Here is an 18,646-nt window from a genome sequence, read left to right on the forward strand (position 1 = left end):
GTCCAGGGTACGCGGGGCACAGGATGTAATGCTACTGTCCCAAAAGAGCAAGGAATTTACAACCACCCAAGGAAAAACGGTAGATGGTGCCTGTCAGTGCAGCAGAAGGAAGAGCTAAAGCAAAGGCCAGTGCTCACAATGCGTGGGACGCGTTCTCAGTCACCAGGAGAGCAGCACAGCTGCGCAGCCAGCGCTCACAGGGCGGACCAACCCAGCAGCTGCCGCGCGGGAAGGAGATCCCCAACACCGCGCTGCTCTGCTGTAGGCAAAGCACAGGAAGACGCCTTACGTCTGTTATTCCAAGTGGGACCAAGCACGAAAGACTGGGCCCATCAGCCACTTGGGGAAGGAGCGCCGCTGTGCTCCCGCACCGACCCACCGCGGCGGTGCAACCCCCCGCAGCGAGGGCCCTTCCCGGGTGCCCAGAGACGCCCCGGGAATTCTCCCAAGATTGAAATACTGGTTATCAGTGGTAACAGATGCAGTGGTAAAGTTTTTCCAACATTCTGTTGTACTGGGGATTATAAATCATTAGGAAAAAGAAACCTGGTAGGAGGCATGGACATTTTTTGAGATACATTTATAAAAGCCCAACTCATTTACCTTAAGATGCACAATTACACTCCACACTTTATAAAGCAGAAGGATAAAAGATGAAGGCTCCCGTAATCCCTTGAAGCTGTGGCTAAACATAAAATGACATTCTTTCAAAATGAGGCTGGGTCAACTAAGGCACAACACACACTCTCGTGGAATCAGCTCCCACTCTTCTAAGCAGCAGAGATAACGGCTTGGAGCACGCAGTGGTTCCCTGCTTGCTTTTACGTGACCACACAGGACACGTAAGAGTAAGCTCCTGATCCTTCCAACATCAGTATTAAGGGACCAGTTAAGGCAAGGTTTCAGCCAATAAGGGGAGTTTTTCTTAGCTTCTGAACACCCTGAGATCTGGAATTTAGACACAGAACAAGAGAGGTCAATGTCCAATTTGTTGCGGGGAAGAGCTACACATTTTGGGCAGAACAGATCTATGGAAGTCTTTTGGTTAAAAAAAAAAAAAAATAGAGGCTTTTCCCCCATTCGATACTGTGACTGAATCACAGTATCAGATGGTCAGATTCACGCATCTGGGAACTGTAGTTAACTCCTGATCACTGCTTGCGGGCCCCTCCCCTGGTTAAGGAGGGGCCTATGCTTTCACAGTCTTAACCAAGTAGAATGTGGTGTATTTCAATAGTGTTTCGGGGCTGGGGATTTAGCTCAGCGGCAAAGCCCCTGCCTGGCAAGCGCAAGGTCGTGAGTTCAGTTCCCGGTACCGGAGAAAAACCAAAAAAAAAAAAAAATAGTGTTTCATTGTTTAGCAGGGTTCCTAAGTTTACTGATTCACATTTTATTTATCTCCAGCAGGGCAGAATCATTCAACACTTGTAAAAGTAAAAGTGTTTTCCCATCTTGTGTGTGTGCACGTATGCACATAAACACACCCCGCCATGGCAAAGGCAAGATTTACTCTATTTTTTACTCAGGATGTTTTTCTTTGTCTCAGTGTAAAGTGGGTATTATTACTGTTACGATAACATCACATACTCAAAGACTTAAATTTCAATGTATAATGCAATCGTCTCAAATTCTCTACCTCAGTATAAATTCTGCCACTGGGAATTGTAACCATGCAGTGGAAAAGTGCAAATGATTTAAAAATCTTTCTGTATAGATTTCTATACCCAGCTATAACAGCAAAGACACCTATGGACACGAACGGTCCCCAGGTGCAACCTTTTAGGCGCACAGAGTGTTGTGGTCAGCATCAGAAATACAGTGACAGAAGCACTACAAACTGATTTATCCCAATCTGTGAGTTTCTCAAGGGACAAATAAAACTTAATATGGAGTTTAGAAAGAACTCCTGCAAAGAATAAGGCCACAGAAAAAGCCACGTGTTCTCTGAGAACTGCAGAACAATGTCTTGGGTCAAGGGCGCAGGGTGGGTCGCTGGGAGGGCGCATGCTCCGTGGAGCACACTGCCCTGCATGAGTGACAGGTAGCTTAGCGGGGAGGGGCCAGCCAAGGGAGCAAGGTAAAGCGTGGCAGAAGACTGCACAGGACTGATTTGAGCGCTGAGTCCCTGCCACACAAGACACACACACACACACACACACACACAGCACACACACAACCTGCTGAGCAATTACTGTTCACTTAATAAAAGTTCTTTTTTAAACTAAGAGTTTAGAAAGACCGAGTTTGCATTAGAGCAACCACAGAGAAGCTGCTTTGTCAGGATTGCACATCAAGGTCTTCTGCTCAGACATCTATGGCTTTAACCCAGCGAGGGGGACAGACGGGAAACAAACAAGTGTCACTCGAGTCCTCTTCCCGGCCCGCCCTTCCCTCGGGCACCACGCAACACAGACACTTCCACACTCACCCCAGGCACTGGAGACCTCTTCGTGGTAAACAAAGGTGGCTCTCCCTTCTTCACAAGTAATAAATACGAAATGATGAAACATGCTTGGGAGGAAACGTGCAGAGGCACGAACGGGGCGGAGGGGGCGTCAATGGGCCAATTAATCACAGAGAAACACTCCTCAAGTGTAATACATGTGCAAATCCTATCTTCTAAAGGGGGGAAGGAAGAGTTGGCTTTTAAAAAAACACTGCACTCAGCAGAGTATTCCCCATGTGAACCTGCAAAGTGTCCAGGAGCAGAGCCCGTGGGAGGGGCGTGTGGGACCCCAGTGTAGACCGGTCCCAGCATTCCTGCCATCCTGGTCGGGTCCAGACAGCCTGGCGAGAACTCTGAGGCCACGGTTCCTCCTCCGCGCCCCACGCTGGCTGGCCGAGAATACTCTGGAGTGAAGGCATGTGGTGACGATTTTGAAAAAGTCTAATCAGTCCCCCCAGTCTCCGCCTCCTCTCACGGAGTTGACTTCCTCTAGTCAATCAAAGGCTCAGAAAGTTTGGTTTTGCTATAAATATAAAATAATTTGTAGCAGAAAAATATAGCCTCTCTAAGAAGATTTCATTTTCCTTTGTTCACTGACAAAACTCAAGAGCTGGTCACACACACGTTACCACACAGCTGCAGGCCACCACCCAGCACCTTGGACTCCAGCGGTGCTGGACGCTGAAGAAGCACGTTAGCCGTCTGGTCGGGTATCAAAGTTGATTCCCTTCTTCCCCAACACAGGAAAATCAGAAGACAGTCCAAGGTGACCGCCTTGTCACCAAGTCCTTTTCCTGGAAGCGGGGAGGGGACGGCGATGCTCAGCCCCGAGGACGGAGCTGGGGCTGGTCCCCACGCGTACCTCCCAGCGCAGTCGGAGGCCTCTGAGCTGGGGTGAGGGTGCAGTCCATCGGGAATGGGGTTTCCTTCCGTTTTATAAATTAGGATAATACTTAGTATTATCAGAGCCCCTGCCGACCCGCAGAAAAGGCTACAGGGGCGTCCTTCACAACTTACGCTTTGAGATGGCCATTAGCATCCACGACACAAATCCTCCCCAAAACTTAGAAAGAAGAAATCGACCACAAAACCCTCCACCAAAAATCATTCTTAAAAAAGTTTCCTTCTGGGAGTGGACGAGTGTGACTACGGAGATGATGTGAATTTGCTTTCAGAGTTGCCTCTCGCTGGTTCGGAACAAACACAACAAAAACCCGGGAAAACGATCCAGACCCAGCGCGTGCCGAGAAGGCGGCGCTGCCCTTCTGCGTGCAGCTGGGAAGAGCAGGATCGTCTCTCGGCCGGCCCCATCCCCGCTCCGGCACAGCCACGGCGTCCGACCGCTGGCCACGCGGCTCGCCAGGGTGCAAGCGGACAAGCTTCCGGATCATCGCACAGAGCTCCTTTTGAGACAATCATCCAGACTGGTTCCGAGGCTTCCAATGTGCAAAAGTAACTCCCGAGGCATTTGGTCACCGTGGGCGTGTGTTAAGGTGTTTTGGTTGCTTGTTTTAGCCGCTGAAAACCCTGTCTCGCATAGTGCACCAGGTCTGCCAAACTGCTGTTGAGGGCCAAGGTGCATGTTTTTGTGCTCAGCTGAGCAAAGAATTCTGAAAAAAAAAACAACCAAGGAAACATGCATGAGCACGAAAATGAAAACGGAAGCAGAACACATCAAGTTTCTAGAAGCTATGTCCCTACGTTTGCATTTTATCACAGCCACAAATCAAACACCCCACGCGGAGCGCTCGCGCTCTCGCTCTCTCTCCCGATTCTCCTGATCACACTGATTCTCTGCACCCTCCACTAGGCTAGAAGGCTGGACGGGCAGGGACCAGAGTAGAAGCTAAAATCTGCCCAGCACAGAGTCTGGCACTGTAATACACGTGGATCAACAGGTGGATGGGCAACAAAACAAAACGCCAGCCGTGTTACAAGCATCGCTGGTTTGCTGAGAGAGACAAAGCTGTAAGAGGCCGTGGGAAGTTTAGAGGCCCCGGCCAGCAGCCCACATTCTTCTCGCAGCCAGAGAGAAAACCGACGGCTTCACGCAGGCACGCACACTTGAGCGTTTACTAGTGCTGCCTGGCGCCGGCTTCAGCAGCGCCCCTGACTGCGTGCTCCGTTGCTCTCACCCCCAGGGCGTCCCCGGGGCTTCCTCTCTGCAAGAACGTTTACTAGGCCATCTTGCGCGCCTGCAGCTAACCATTTTTCTTAACATACGCTGAAAATAAACACTCAGCCATGGGGTTGTGCTACTTCCTATCGCAAAAATGCCGAGCCTAGGAACAGCCAGCGAATCTCCACCTTCACTTGCTTTGCCCTTTTGCTAGCCCTTCCGCTCAGGCCGAGGGATGACACAGGACCCACGAAGGGGCAAGGTGCTCACAGCACTTATCCAACGAGTGGAATCCAGCCCCGCGCCACAGAGCTCGCAGAAGAACTGCAGCTAGGTTCCCAGCAGCACGGAGGTGAGGAGAGGCGAAGCTCCACCCGCCCTGTTGTCCAGGAATTGAACATAAAATCCGAACCAGGGCCGTACCTTTGCTCTTCCTCGAGAGGGCTTCCGCCTGCTCCCAAAGGTCGAAGGCGGTGAGGACGTGGGAGGTGATGGAGACGTAGGAAGAGGTCATATTCTGGATGGTGACAGGGGTGTTGACTGTGGCAGTCATCCCGCTGCTCCCCAGGCCCCCAGCACCCGGCGGGGCCCCGGCAGAGCCAGCAGGAGAAGGCACTGGGGAGAGGGGTGACGGTGCGCCCGTGCTCCTGCGGGGTGAGAAGAGGACAGTCAGCCTTCTTGCTCGGGAGCACAGGCTGAGTCAGAGTCTCCCTATGTCCGCCCCCAGGTGGCAGTCACTCCTGCATGGTGGGGGCACCAGGTGGGCTCAGCCGCGTCCGACACACTTTCCCTTCCCGCACAGTCCACTTCCTCTCAGAAATCCACCCTCTTCCCCTCTTCCCATGCCCAGTTCCAAGGCATGCTGGGAAGACTGCTTTTGGCTGCTCACTAAACAGGACCCGAGCCTCCGGCACTCGCGTGCGCGCTGCGCTGCGCAAGGCCTCCTTCCCTCACCACGTGGTCTCTTCAGTGTGTTTCCCCCCGGCCCCGGGTCCCAGCACTAGGAAGGCGAAGAAAGCAGGCAGCCCCAGAGGGGCCAGGGCACGAAGGCGGGCATGCGCTGTCCTCTGCCCTGGCCCAGCGCCGCTCAGTCGAGGCACTGTGGATCTCAGCGTGGGCCCACGAGAAGCTGGACCACTAAGCGGTTAGGGTGGAAGCGGAGACCGCGGCCCGGGGGAGAGCGTGTCGGGAGCAGGGCCTCCCTGCGCTGGGGGCCTGGAGCTGGTGGAGCTGTGCACAGTAATGCGAGCTTAGTTCAGACAGCTCAGAGCTAGGGCGGTGACACCTTCCGAAGTAAAGAGTCACCTCCTCGTCAGGGCTTACTTTGCTGACCACAGGGCACAGGGCAGTCCCCTTTCGAACTGTTGGACATTTTTATCAGAACTGAGACATCCCCAAGGAGTATGACCACAAGTTCAAACAATTGCTAGCCAAGGACTGTGGCAAGAGCATTCCACTCCCTTCCCACAAACACCTGCGCAAGCACTGCGTTCCTCGGCATCTCACACCACAGGGGAGCAAGTCTCTTGCCGGGTGTGACTGTGTCATTCGTACTGTCCCAGTGTGGGTCCTGGGAATGGCCAAGGACACAGCTTCTGGAAAGTTCCTATTTACTGAATGCCAAGAAGCCGCAGCCCAAGGGGGGAGGGGGAGGGGCGGGAGAGGGATGCTGGCTCTGCCTCCGGGCGCTCTGTTCTCAGGGCGCCCAAGGCCTCCAAGCCTGGACTTCTTGGCAGTTACAGGAGCCCCCTCCTACCCATGCTTTCACCTCCACAGCTATGGTTACTCGCTGCCAACGTCGTCTGAAAATGTCAGCATTTGTCTTGCCTCAGAGAGGCCACATTTACACAGCTTCTATTACAGTACCGTGTTTTTCTTCTGGTTTTTTTCCCCCAGAGATAGGAATGGACCCTAGGGCCTCAGGCATGGTAAGGCATGTGTTCTGCCACCAAGCCACACCTCCAATGAATTAAGCCAGAGGTGTCAGCCCCGACTGCACCTAACATAAAAATTACACTTTCAGAGGTCTGTACCAAAAGGCAACAGAGGGGCCAGGTAGCTGCAGGTTCAGATGTCCATCGGGGGTGCGGAACGCATCCACCGCGGCTAAGAGGGGACCATGTGCCTTTTATGGTCTTCACTCAGCCTGAACCCTGGCTGATAACTGCTTCTCAAAAAAGGCAGAAAAAAATAAATTAATTTTAAAAAAAAGGCAGAAAAATGCTAGGGATTTACTTTTGAGAAGCAAAGCGGCACACAGATGCATACAAGTTTTGAAAAGCCAAGTCTCCCCCCCACCACATATACAAATAGTCGCAAAGCAAGAGATAAAAAAAAAAAATTACTTCATTCTGTAAACGATTTAAATTAGCCATGTTGGGGCTGGGGATGTAGCTCAGCGGCATAAACACCTGCCTGGCAAGCCTGAGGTCATGAGTTCGATTCCTGGTACCAAAAAATAGTAATAATAAATAAAAAAAAAATGAGCCATGTTTACCTTGCAATGCACGGAGAAGGTGCCTGGGCCACTTTGGGGGAGCTCCTGAAGTGTTCGTTCAGGGTGCGGGAATACTTCACTGCTACGTCTTTCTTACAGCGGAACATCGCCATGTGCAGCAGGGACTGGCACCGCAGGCTGCGGACACACAGAAGCCGCGTCAGGCGCGTCCTGCCCCACACGGGACGGGCCTGCCACCGGGACATGGCGGCCGGCCTGTGCCAGGAGTCCGCCTCGGACACCTTCCGCGTCGCTCAGACTGTGAGCAAAAACACCAGGCCCAAGTCCCAAATGCACAGGAGCATAACTGAAACAGCAAGAGCGAAGCCAGCACTACCTTCCCTTTCCCTAACGGGCAGTGGGAGCCGCCCCTTGCCAACGCACTGACTTGGCTTTCACCATCACTTTCAGGTTAAAAGAAATTTCAAAAGTTTTTTAAAACATCAAAAGAAACAAAGACGAACTGAAGGCAACTCGGACTGAGCCAAGGTACGCACCACAGAACAGCGAGTGTCTTCTCCTGTTGCGTACCCTCGCAGCACCTCAGGGACGCCGTGTACCTGCGGGGACGGGCAGAGCGGGCGAATGAGCGGGACAGCGCTGGGCCCGGCCCTGGCCACAGCAGCTCCCCCGACACAGAAAGAGGAGGACCAGGGGCTGCGTTCCCAGGGAGCCCCGCGGCAACTGGGGAGACGCGCAGCGGCCGCGGGTGAACCAGGGGCCTGTGCGTAGCTGTGCGCGGCACGCTGACCGCTAGCGCCCCGCCGCGCTAGGTGAGCACTTCAGCTGGAACACAATTTTAATTTAGGACAAAAACTGTTCTCGAGCCATAACTTCTGTTTTCAGTGCGGGGCATGGAGCCCCAGGCTCTGGCACGCCAGGCACACACGCCACCACCGAGCTGCACCCACCCTGGACTTTTTCAAGTTCCCTGTACTGAGCCGGCTCACAGAACCATTCAAGGAGGTCAAGCAACAGAGGCAGGGCCAGTGCAGTGGGCGCCAGGCGGGCACAGTGACATGGTACTTACTTCACAAGATCCACGGCTTCCGAGTACACGGAGTACGCCGCCTTGGCCGCCGGGCCCTCCGACTCCATGGCGATCCCACACTCGATAAGGGACAGGACGGCGTCCAAGTACTTGAAGGCCTTCCCCACCTTGTCCGTCTGTAGGAGACACAGTCACTGTTACGCCAAGGCAGCCTGGTCTTTACAGCCTCTCACCCACAGCCCAGGCGGACTTCACCCTGTCTGAGCTCAACCATGCTTCGGAAGAAACATGAGAACGAGCGAATTGAAAGTGGTAAGCAACAGTCCCTGCCGGCAATTACCTACTAAAAGAGCAAAAGCTCATTAGGACACCGCAGTCCTGAATTAAGGCTCCTCTCTCATACCTCCCAAAGTCCACACACACTGACGCCCCACTACCCGCGCCCCGTGACCGTTATGTAACTTCCCTGAGCACGAGATTACGCTGCTCATCTAGGGCAGTGCAAACACAAGTGTCTCTGTTGGTTCTGAGGTTTATCTTGTGAGCAGAAAACACTCATTATGGTTTCTGAGCGTCTTAGATAAAATATCTAACAGTCATCTTTCTATGCTCCGTCCAGTCCAACAGATTAATCCCCTTTGGCGCCTTGGTTGGGCGTGCAAGGCTATGACCTCAGGCAACCGGGACAGAATTTCACTACGCCTTAAAGTGCAATCAGATACTGGCGGCCACCCTAACCTCACGACTCGTTCTTTCGCTAATCCTCTTTTCGCTAAGGGACATACAGCCAATCCAACCCAGCAGATGCGGGCTGGCTCTTCCTCTGCATCCGGCCTAAATCCCGCACTTTAATACTGCAAGTGAGTAGCTCCGGCCACTGCTCTCAAAGGATTGTTCAAAGAGGACGAGCAGAGCGCCGCTGGGGACGGACCGCGGGAGGCAGACGCTGACGCCCCGCGGAGGACTGGGGTCAGGGCTGCTGCCCATGCGTGCGGCACAGGCCGGCAGAGTGGGGGCCAAGGAGCTACTGCCCAGGCACGTGCCATCTCTGTGTCATCCCAGAAGGGCGACAAGTTAGGCTGGCCACATGCACACGTGTGTGTACACAGATATTCCAGAATACTCAACATTGCTACTCTAGGATTTTACGTTTGGGACCCAACGTGATTTTAAAAAATATTTTTCCTAGATAGTGTAGGCTTAGAATATCAGCGAACAAAAGAATAAATTTATGCATCCGGGCGTGGTGGCACACGCCTGTGATCCCAGCACTCAGGAGGCTGAGGCAGGAGGATTGTTGCAAGTTCCAGACCAGCCCGGGCTACAAAGTGAGCTGGGGCCAGCCTGAACTGCACAGCAAGACCTTGTCTCAACAAGACAAAAACCAACAACAAAAAACCCAATAAATATTCAAGCAAGCCTCAATTCATGACTGGTTTGCTTTGCTGATGGAAATCTAGTACTCAAAATTTGTTGATTCAAAACCATTTCTTCCACGGCTATTCCAAAATTAATATTGGTGTTGGGGTGAAGCAAAAAAACTACAGTGTATTACAGCAATTAGTTAATATCCACTTCTTTAATTATTTTGCAAGGATGGCAATGCCTGGAAGCATTACCCCTGCGTTAACCAGTCAGTCCCTTGGACTGGTGTAAATGGTAGAGCTCCATTCCTACACTCAACAGTGAGTGCAGTACAAGGATGAAACATGCTCGTCTACACTCAGCCACGCGCGTCGCTATTTGGAATGCCAAACATCTCTGAGGCGTTATGCAATGGTCAGTGTGGTCCTACAGAGTACTGCCCAAACTGGCAGGCTCTAAGAGCAAAATGGGATGTATTATGTATGACACTGGGCTCCAACAGACATAACAGCCTGCTCTGACACAGTGGGGTGTTTTGTACCTCATGCAGAGAGAGAGATGTGCCTTTCTGTAGAGTAAAACAAAAAGTAACTCCCTAGAACACCCATCTTAATTATTTGAATAACGGGGAATCTAGTACTGAAAAGGACCAGTGTCAAGGTCAGCTGTAGACAACCGGCTGATGGGGCTAAGCTTTCACTCTTTCCGCAACTTGAGAATCACCCAGCTCCTAATGATGCTGGAGCGTGGGAAGGAGGCGACCCTGGCGGAGGGCAGGTCTCGGAGCCCTGGGCTCCCCAGGACCATCTGGTGTAGGAAAGAATCTTGGGATAGTTTGCCTGAAGAATGGAGCGCTGCCAACGGGTCTCAGCACATCTCCTCTTGGAGGGTCAGAGAACAGATGCAGAGGACCCTGCTGCGTTAGGGCAGGAGCCCTACGACCACTGGCGTTGCTGATCTTGGCCCTGGCAGCCCTGCTCTCTCCTGCAGCAGCACACACCTCTCCAGGAGAGGGTGCACGCCCGCGGGGGCTTAGGTCTGGGGGGCGCACTCTATAAATAAAATCCAGGGCCTCAGGTGCTTCCCCATGACAAAAGGCACACTCTCTCAGTACACTGTAGCAGTGATAGAAAAGCATATTTAATTACATATGCAGCGAACCCAAACCTCCACCTTCCAGAAAGTCCACAGGCCCGCAAGTCACCAGAGGCCACACCTGCAGGCACGTTTACCAACACAGCCATCAGTACCAGCATCTGAAACTGCCATCTAAGGGGCTCGGCAACTCCCCCTTCATTGAGCCATGCACCCCGGGCTTTAGATAATTCTGGGATGCAAACAGACTTCCGCAGTTTATAAAACTTTTCAGACTGGTCACAAACGGTCACGAGCAGGACTTGTTTTTCATATCCCAAGAGCTGGTTCAGTGAGACAGGAGGCAGTATCTACTAAACCACAGCCAGATACATCGACTTCTGCTTTGATAGAAGTCTTTTTACAAATTGGTCCACGAGCACACTGCTTCAATGGAGCCCTGACTCTGAACGCAATTCCACCAAAGCACTCTCGGCCCTGATTCTGCTGCTCAGCTTGAAGTCAGTAGCAGAGCACAGCCCTCCTCCTCCTCCTCGTCCTCCTCCTCCTCATCGTCCTCCTCCTCCCTCCAGCCCAAGACCCCATGGACACACATTTTGATGACACAGAATATCACAGATGGCAGATGATGACGACTTTTTAAATCAGAAAATGTTCTACCCCAGGAATAAAAAGCCAAGACTCACCATGGACTCTGCTTTGCACTTCAACTTTTTGGCCTCCTTCATGTGAAAATCAGCTTGCTGTCTGAAAAAGAGAAAGATGGAAAGGTGGGTCCTAGGAACCGGAAATGACAGGCCAGGCAACCGGGAAGACCAGGAAGGCAGGCGAGCGCGGGAGGGAGGAGGGGAGGCAGAATCGGCAGCGAGAGTCCCTCCGGAACCCTTACTTGTCACACTTCGCTGGAGGCTTCCCTGGCTTTGAGTTACCATTTGGCAAAGAAGGCACTGGAAAGGGATTTGCAGTATCACCAGATCCCTGTTAAAAAACATACACAGATCAGTCTTTTTTTTTGGCTTTTTGAGACACGTTTTCACTATGCAGTGCAGGCTGGCCTCTAGCTCACTTTGTAGCCCAGGCTGGCCTCCAACTCGTAATGATCCTCCTGCCTCAGCCTCCCGAGTGCAGGCATTACAGAGGTGCACCACCACGCCCAGCTCAAGATCACTGTCTTAGGAGTAATGTCTCTCTTAAGCAGCCCCGAACTGTGCCAAACAGGAGTGAACCAGACACGGCACAGCAGCTTGGTCCCGGACCTTCCCACCACGGACATAACTGAACTGCAGCGGGGGCTGTCCGGTGAGCTCAGAAAGCCGGAGGGCACAGGCCGCTCACAGCACCCCCGCAGCACTCCTACACGCACGTTCACAGAAGAGAGGACATCTGATTTATCTGAGAAACTGGTTATTTTTCTCCATTGGAGCAAACAATTAAAATATCTGGTTTCAAATACTCAGAGACAAACTCTCTGGGCTAACCACTTCTTTCTGCAAAAAGATTAGTGTAACAATCTAGTCTGATTTTCTTCACGCAGAATCATTATTTTACAGGAACGAACTGACCCCTAAATATCGGGGTAATGCTACCCTCTATTCTCCTCCAAGAAGCACAGCTTTTAAACACAACTTGTTACCGCTGCCAGGTAACAGCCCCACAGCTCCGGAGCACTGTGGCCAGGACCTCGCTCAGCCAGGGACTCAGGGACGAACTACGCCACTCCCGCTCAAGGACCCCTGCTTCCCACGTACTCTGTGCTCCGAGGAGCTTCCTGAGCTCGTGCCCTGGGCTTTCCTGCGCTTGGGAACGGAGGGGTCTCTATGGCTGCTCCTGGGAGCGCTGGCACTTTGGGGAGGGTCCTGGCAGAGGTCTGCTTCCCGCCGTGACCGCTTGTGTGCGAACTTGGCTGGTTTCTGGGAGGACGAGGACGAGGAGGAGGACGACGACGAAGAGGAGGAGGACGTGGAGGAGGAGGACACAGGTGGAGGGGGAAGCATTTCCTTTTTCGAGGGCTCTGAGGAGGGCTTGTGCGTCCTGGGGTGAAACATGAGACAAAGGTAAGTTGAGGCGGAACAGAAATGAAACCACTCAGTTATAAAGGACAAAACCCCGGCTGGAGGAGAGGCTGCGAGGCCACAGTGAGCGGAAGTGCAGGACGCCTGGGAATCCTCCGGCCCCATTCACCGGGAACAACGCAGCCGCGGTCCTACCGAAGGCCCGACCTTCCCAGACGGGCCCTGTCTCCCCCCTCAGCTGCTCCTGGACTCTGCCTCATGCAACCCCGGCCCCCTTCCGCGGCTCCCACAGCAGGGCAGCTTAGGCCGCCACATGTGAAGACAGTGCTTGAATAAATCGAAAGCGACAACAGTTCCTTCCGAATGACGCCCCCTGTGAACGCCATGCTTGCTGGCCAGCGCGGACCCCGGCCGCAGGGCCCAGGCTTCTCCTAGCTGAAGGGCAGCGCGGACCCTGTCTCCTCGGCTGGCCCTTTTCCCCCTCCGGGCGACCATTTCCCATTCTGCAATGACGGGACGACGACAGTGCTTTTCTTACACAACTGCCGATGTGCAGGAAACTCCCCTGCGTGAACGCCTTCTGGGAAACCTAAGCTTGCTGCTAATGAGCTGTGGGTCCCGGGGGTGCTCCAGCGTGCCGGGAACACAGGACACTTCACACTCCGGTCTCAGGAGGCCGAGCGGGCCCGTCCATCGCTGATTCTGCCCTGCCAGGACCCAAGAAGACTCGGAACCCCTCTGCGCTGTGCCCAATGGCCATACTCACTTTGTTCTAGAAGATTCTTTGTGGGAGGACGAAGACAAAGAGGGCTGTGGCTTGACTTCTTTCTCTAGTCTGATTCTCTTATTATCGGAGTCTCTCTCTGCTTCTCCCTGTCATTGTGGTAGAGCAAGCAAGGTGCAGCGTTAGGAACACCAACGTACACACGAACGGGGTCGGCAGGGAAGGCTCAGGGAGCGATCGGCCTCCCGTGATACCCGCCCACGTGCAGTGGCCTTGTGAGCTCTCGGAGGACAACCTAAAGTCCACGCTGCTGGGACTGAGACAGAGGTTTGTGCAAAAGGACGAACCCTCGTAACCTGAAAGGAGAGAATGTCTAAGGTAACAGCTCACCGCAAGAGTAAATGAACTGGAAGCACCTACGTGTTTGTCTGGTAACATTTTTTTGTTTTTTTTTTTTTTTCCGGTACTGGGAATTGAACTCACGACCTCGTGCTTGCCAGGCAGGCGCTGTGCTGCTGAGCTAAATCACCAGCCCTATGTGTTTGTCTGAATATCGAGAATCAGTAATCTAGGCGCACGTCTCCGGCCCCCAGCAGCCAACACAACATACACATTCACAGTGAGCTACGTCCCCACTGCTTCCCAAAGCACCCGGCACCTACGTCCACTCACTCACCGCCTGTGTGAAGTCCAGACCGGCGTACTTAAACCCTCCTCCTTTCTAGTGAAAGTAAGGGTATTACTGAAAAGAAATGGACCTGTGTGCTCGTATTCTCAAAATATGATTTTAGTGGGGGTAAGGAGAGGAATCTATAGGACTTAAGCAACGCATTTACTTTACAACTAAAGTGCTACACAAATACTTGGTTCACAAACTTAATTCTCTGCATAACTGCGGTTGCTGCCAGAATTGTGGAATGAATTCCATGACCAGAACTGTGGAAAGAATTAAGTCTGTGAACCCAGCTCCACTGTATATGTCATCGCTGAGAGAACAAAGTGGTCCTCGTGGCAGAAGCCACTTCCACGTCGTCACATGTCACTGAGGTCTGGCCGCGGGACTTGGCCCAGTCCTGTTAGAGACACTTGGTACTGCCCGGTTCAGGAAAGAGCCCCTTCTGAGCTGGTGGCAATGAAGAGTGGGGGCCTGCAGTGGGCTCCCCGACTGTGCATTCCCACAGTTAGAAACCTGGGACCCTGCCAGTCAGTCCAGGACGACCCCGGTCACCCCCAGCCTCTGAAGCCGTGAGGGAGAAAGGCGGTCTTCAAATTTGCTGTCCGTGGGAGATCCCGGTTTTCATCACGGTGTCTTTCTTCCTCTTCCCCAGAGTTTCTCCCAGGGATATGAGGAAACAGAGATGGATTGGCTCAAGGTCTGCCCAGATTCTAGTGAACAACCCAGCCCTGCTCGGAAGCATGGGAGACAGCAAAACACTTTTGTTTATGCATGTGCGGTACTGCTTCAAAGCAGATTTGTTCAGGGGCTCCCAGAGGCGCCTGCTTCACCTTCCATGCGCAGACACGAGAAAGGTGAGGGGTGAGGCTGCAGGAGAGCCCCGGCCGTGGGGGCGTGGGCCGGGTGGGCATCCAGGCAGCACTGGGTCCAGCTACTGCAGAGAAGGGATTTGCAGAGAGTGTCATGGCAAAAGGAGAATACAGTGGTTTTCATACTGACTGAATGTTTACGTGGTATTTGAGACGAGATTCAAAGTCAGCAGGATTACCGCCACTGGTTTGCACATGCGGCTCCTGGAAACGTGTGGCGCACGCTGTATTTCCACGGGCAGCACCGTTCTGCACACCTTGCTAACATTATCTGCAAACTGGGCTCTTCCCAATCAATCAGCTCAAAGAAGCAATTACACACCAGTGTGGATGAGCAGAAAACCGATCAGGGACTCAGCGATGTAACCAAGCCCTCTGGGAGGCTGGGGCAGCCGTCTCAGAGGACTCCAAGTCCTAGCTCACCCCTGAAATGCCGCCAGCTGGCTGGCAGCACAGTTCCGGGGGAGATCCAGAAGTGAAAGGCCCAGCACACTCCAGGAGAAGAGGAGAAGCTGCCAGGGCCTCGGGGCAGGGCTGTGCAGGGCCAGGGGGTCCGGCAGAGGGCCACCATGGCAGCGAGAAAGAATCGTTACGGGGGTGCGGGGTCACAGGAAGCCTGCCGGGCGCAGAGCACCTGAGGAGAGGGAGGCCCCGCCTGCGCCGGCACCCTGTCCAGAAAGGGGCCAGGGAATCTCTGGAATCTTGAAGACTGCAGGGCTGGCCCAGGAAACGTTACAGAAAGATGGGGCGTTTACCCCTGGGAAACAGAATGCGCTAAAATGTGTACGCGGCTGTGAGCTCACTTAAGCACACACAGAGGTCCCCAAGACATGGCTGAACATACGCCACCCACCACGTGACACCTTCGAAAGAACACTACAGCCCGGAGGCGAACTGGGAGTAACGGCTGTTTGAGTTTGCATGCTGGCTACAACTTAGACCAAAGCCGCAGCCCATACAAAGCACACGTGAAAGTGAGTCGCAGGGAGTCAGGCCTCACACACACGGGCCGGAACGCTGCCTTGTGCCAACCGGGGCCTGGAAACCAGTCATCGCCAGACTCTACCTTCAACACCAGCCGTTAACAATGTTCGCGTTCAGCAGCTCACTGGATTAACACGCTTTCTACGGCTACCTGGCCGCTCAGAAGCTAACAGCATTCAATAAGGTGCTAAAAAGGAAGCCGTTCAGTTAAACATCCCTCCTACGGGGTTCACTGCCGGCTGCAGGCGGCACAGCCCTGGGCACCTGCGCGACGTGTGGGGCTCAGTCCTGTCCCCACCCCAGGTGTCCGGGCATCTCTTGGCGTTCCTCGGTTGGCATGAGAAGGGAGCCTCACACCCGGGGGACACGGCCGAGGCCCCCAGAAGCAGGGCTGTGTCACAAGCTCGAGAGCACACACTGGGGGAGGGACTGTGCAGCCGCAGGCAGCAGAAACTGAGGCCCAAGTCCCGAGCCCTGCTGAAGGGGGCGGCCCGGGGGCGTTCAGCGGTGCACACAGTGGTGCACTCTCCTTGGGGACATGCAAAGGAGTCCCCTGCCTGGGCGCTCACCCCATATCACCCCCACTTCAGGGGCTCTGCTCAAACGTCTGGGATTTAGGAATTCCCTTTGCATACGGGTGGGGCAGCCGCTGGCTGGCTTCTAATTCACTTGTTTGCTTTCCTTGACCTGTCGGGGCAGGCAGCCTGGTGATCAGCCAGGGCTGCCCCACCTACAGAGCTGCAGGGCCGCCTCCAGGGCACCAGCACCCACCCGCCTGCAACCTGGCTCGGCACGTAGGCACTTGTTGGCAGCAGGGAAAGGGACACGGCCCTTCCCAGAACGGACAGTATTTCTAACTGGCAGAGGGCTGTGGGACGCGGCCTCCTGGGAGCGTAGCTGGCATGGGGGAACACGGAGCATCTCAAAACCCGAGATGGGGGGGCATCGGGAGCGGAGCCAGGGATGCCAGCGTGACCACCCTGTTAACTGTAAGCAGCAGATCTGACCCTGGGCCTCTCTCGCCTCCCAGCACACGTGCAGGGACACGCGTGTGGAAGAGGGGAGGAGTCACCGGCCAGGTGGGATGGCACGCAGCCGGGCCCTGGCGCTGCTGCACGCAGGGCCCGAGCATCGGTGCCCACAGGGACCCGTCCGTGAGAGGCGGACAGCCCAGGCTCCTCAGGGCTCGGGCAGAGCCCGGCACCCTCCCACTGGGAAGCACGTGAGCCCAGCACCACGCAGCACCAGGAAAGTGGAGACGTGTGGGATGCTTGGGGAAGTCCAGGCCATTTCCTGAAGGAGGCCCAGTCATGCTGGCCAGAAGGAGCACTAGGGAAGGAAAATCGCTGTGGCCAAGGGCGTCCACAAGGCCCTGGATGGCAGCCTCCGCCGCGCTGCACACGGCGAGTGCTCTCCTACAGCAAAGGACAGGCGCCGAGAATCCAAGGCTGAGCAGCTCTAGGAAGGGGGAAGGGATGAGTCTTCCAACCTGTGCTTCTAAAGACCAAACCTGCGGATGCTGATCTGGAGAAACAGCTCAAGAAAAGGTACCTGGATCCTCTAGGGAAAAGGTAGAGGGAACCAACCACCCCAAGGAATAAAAACACAGCTTTTCCTGACATACACAAACTCACTTCTACCCCACCCACCCACGGCACAAAAAGTGTTTTTCAGAAAGTATCTTGGGAATATCTTAGTATAGCAATCCTTTAGAAAGACACTACAAATGCACTCCCTTGCACTACTGCCTGTGGCCGTTAGGGCAGGTTACCCATTCCTGTGAAAGGGACCGTCAGGGGGCAGAAGGAGGGGGAGTCCAGGAAGAGTCCTGCGTGCCACCGGGTTCGAGCACCCTGCCACGCTCCCACTGCACTGCCTGATTGTGTACTTACCGTGACTCTTAACTTTAAAACTTACACAAAGAGATGGGTGTGGTGGTACACACTTGTAACCCCAGCACCCCGGGGGCCTGCAAATACAAACCCCACACGCACAACTCAGCAAGACCCTGTCTCAAAATTTAAAAATGCGTACACCTCTGTGAAGCTACAGATCCGTCTGCTGCCTCATTCATTCACAGATTTTCCCTTAAAACCTAACTAATAATTGTTCACGGAAACCTCAGCAATTTTGCAGAAACCACCAATATCCTCCGCAATTGTTTTTCTGGCGGGAGGTTTGCAAGTAGCCAATCCGAGAGCGTTATCCAGTTCTCCTTGCTGCTGATTGGCTGCTGCCCTGTAACCCACCGTACGCAGATGCACCAGCAGTTCCTGCTTCATAACAGGTTTCTATACCATGTATATCTCTCTTCAGTGTTCTGCAGTTAGTTCTTCTTAAAGCCCTAGGATCCCTAAGATGCCACCAGAATCCCCTGCACCTTCTAAGTCTTTATTAATACAGTATTTTATTAAATTAAATTATGTAACTGCGGGAGACGTAGCATATTTAGGGTTTAAACTACAAAAAATAGGCCTTTTTCTGAGCAAATCTGAAATCTGTGACTTTTCACAATTCGCAGGTGCTCTGGGAACACTGCCTGGGGGCCATGAGGAAGGAAAACCACAGGCTGAGGGGTTCTCCAGGGTGCAGAGCGCACCACAGGCTGCTGTATGAGCTCGCTCATCTGAGAGCGCCTGAGCAAGGTCGTGCACAACGAACTCCAGGCAAAAAGCCTGGCGGCCTGCGCCCAGCTGTGAGGACGCAGCACCCAGGGCCTCTCCAGCCAGAGCTGTAGCTCGGCAAGGTCTGGGTGCTGTAGTAAGGCTCAGCCTGAGGGTTCCCCGCCTGGAGGCTCTGGGATCACTGAAGGCTTTTCAAAGCTGCCCCTGGGGGCGGGGCGGGGCGGGGCATGGCTCTGGGGCTAGT

General features: G+C 53.9%; 1 protein-coding gene across 3 annotated transcripts in view; it reads right to left on the minus strand.

The window, feature by feature from the left end:
• Positions 1-563: 563 nt before the first annotated feature.
• Aff1 (AF4/FMR2 family, member 1) overlaps positions 564-18,646 on the minus strand; it is a 150,657-nt gene continuing 132,574 nt past the window's right edge. For all 3 annotated transcript variants that reach the window (XM_013502746.1, XM_013502745.1, XM_005401342.2), the window contains 9 exons: positions 13,292-13,398; positions 12,262-12,544; positions 11,403-11,491; positions 11,200-11,260; positions 8,093-8,229; positions 7,560-7,622; positions 7,063-7,200; positions 4,989-5,212; positions 564-4,056 (listed from right to left, as the gene is read on the minus strand). In XM_013502746.1, coding sequence (XP_013358200.1) covers positions 3,935-4,056; positions 4,989-5,212; positions 7,063-7,200; positions 7,560-7,622; positions 8,093-8,229; positions 11,200-11,260; positions 11,403-11,491; positions 12,262-12,544; positions 13,292-13,398 — 1,224 coding nt within the window. In that variant the 3' untranslated portion in view covers positions 564-3,934. The remainder of the gene's footprint in view (positions 4,057-4,988; positions 5,213-7,062; positions 7,201-7,559; positions 7,623-8,092; positions 8,230-11,199; positions 11,261-11,402; positions 11,492-12,261; positions 12,545-13,291; positions 13,399-18,646) is intronic.

The sequence above is a fragment of the Chinchilla lanigera genome, unplaced genomic scaffold, assembly GCF_000276665.1.
Source record: "Chinchilla lanigera isolate Chin_1 unplaced genomic scaffold, ChiLan1.0 scaffold00073, whole genome shotgun sequence".
Classification (NCBI taxonomy): Eukaryota; Metazoa; Chordata; class Mammalia; order Rodentia; family Chinchillidae; genus Chinchilla; species Chinchilla lanigera.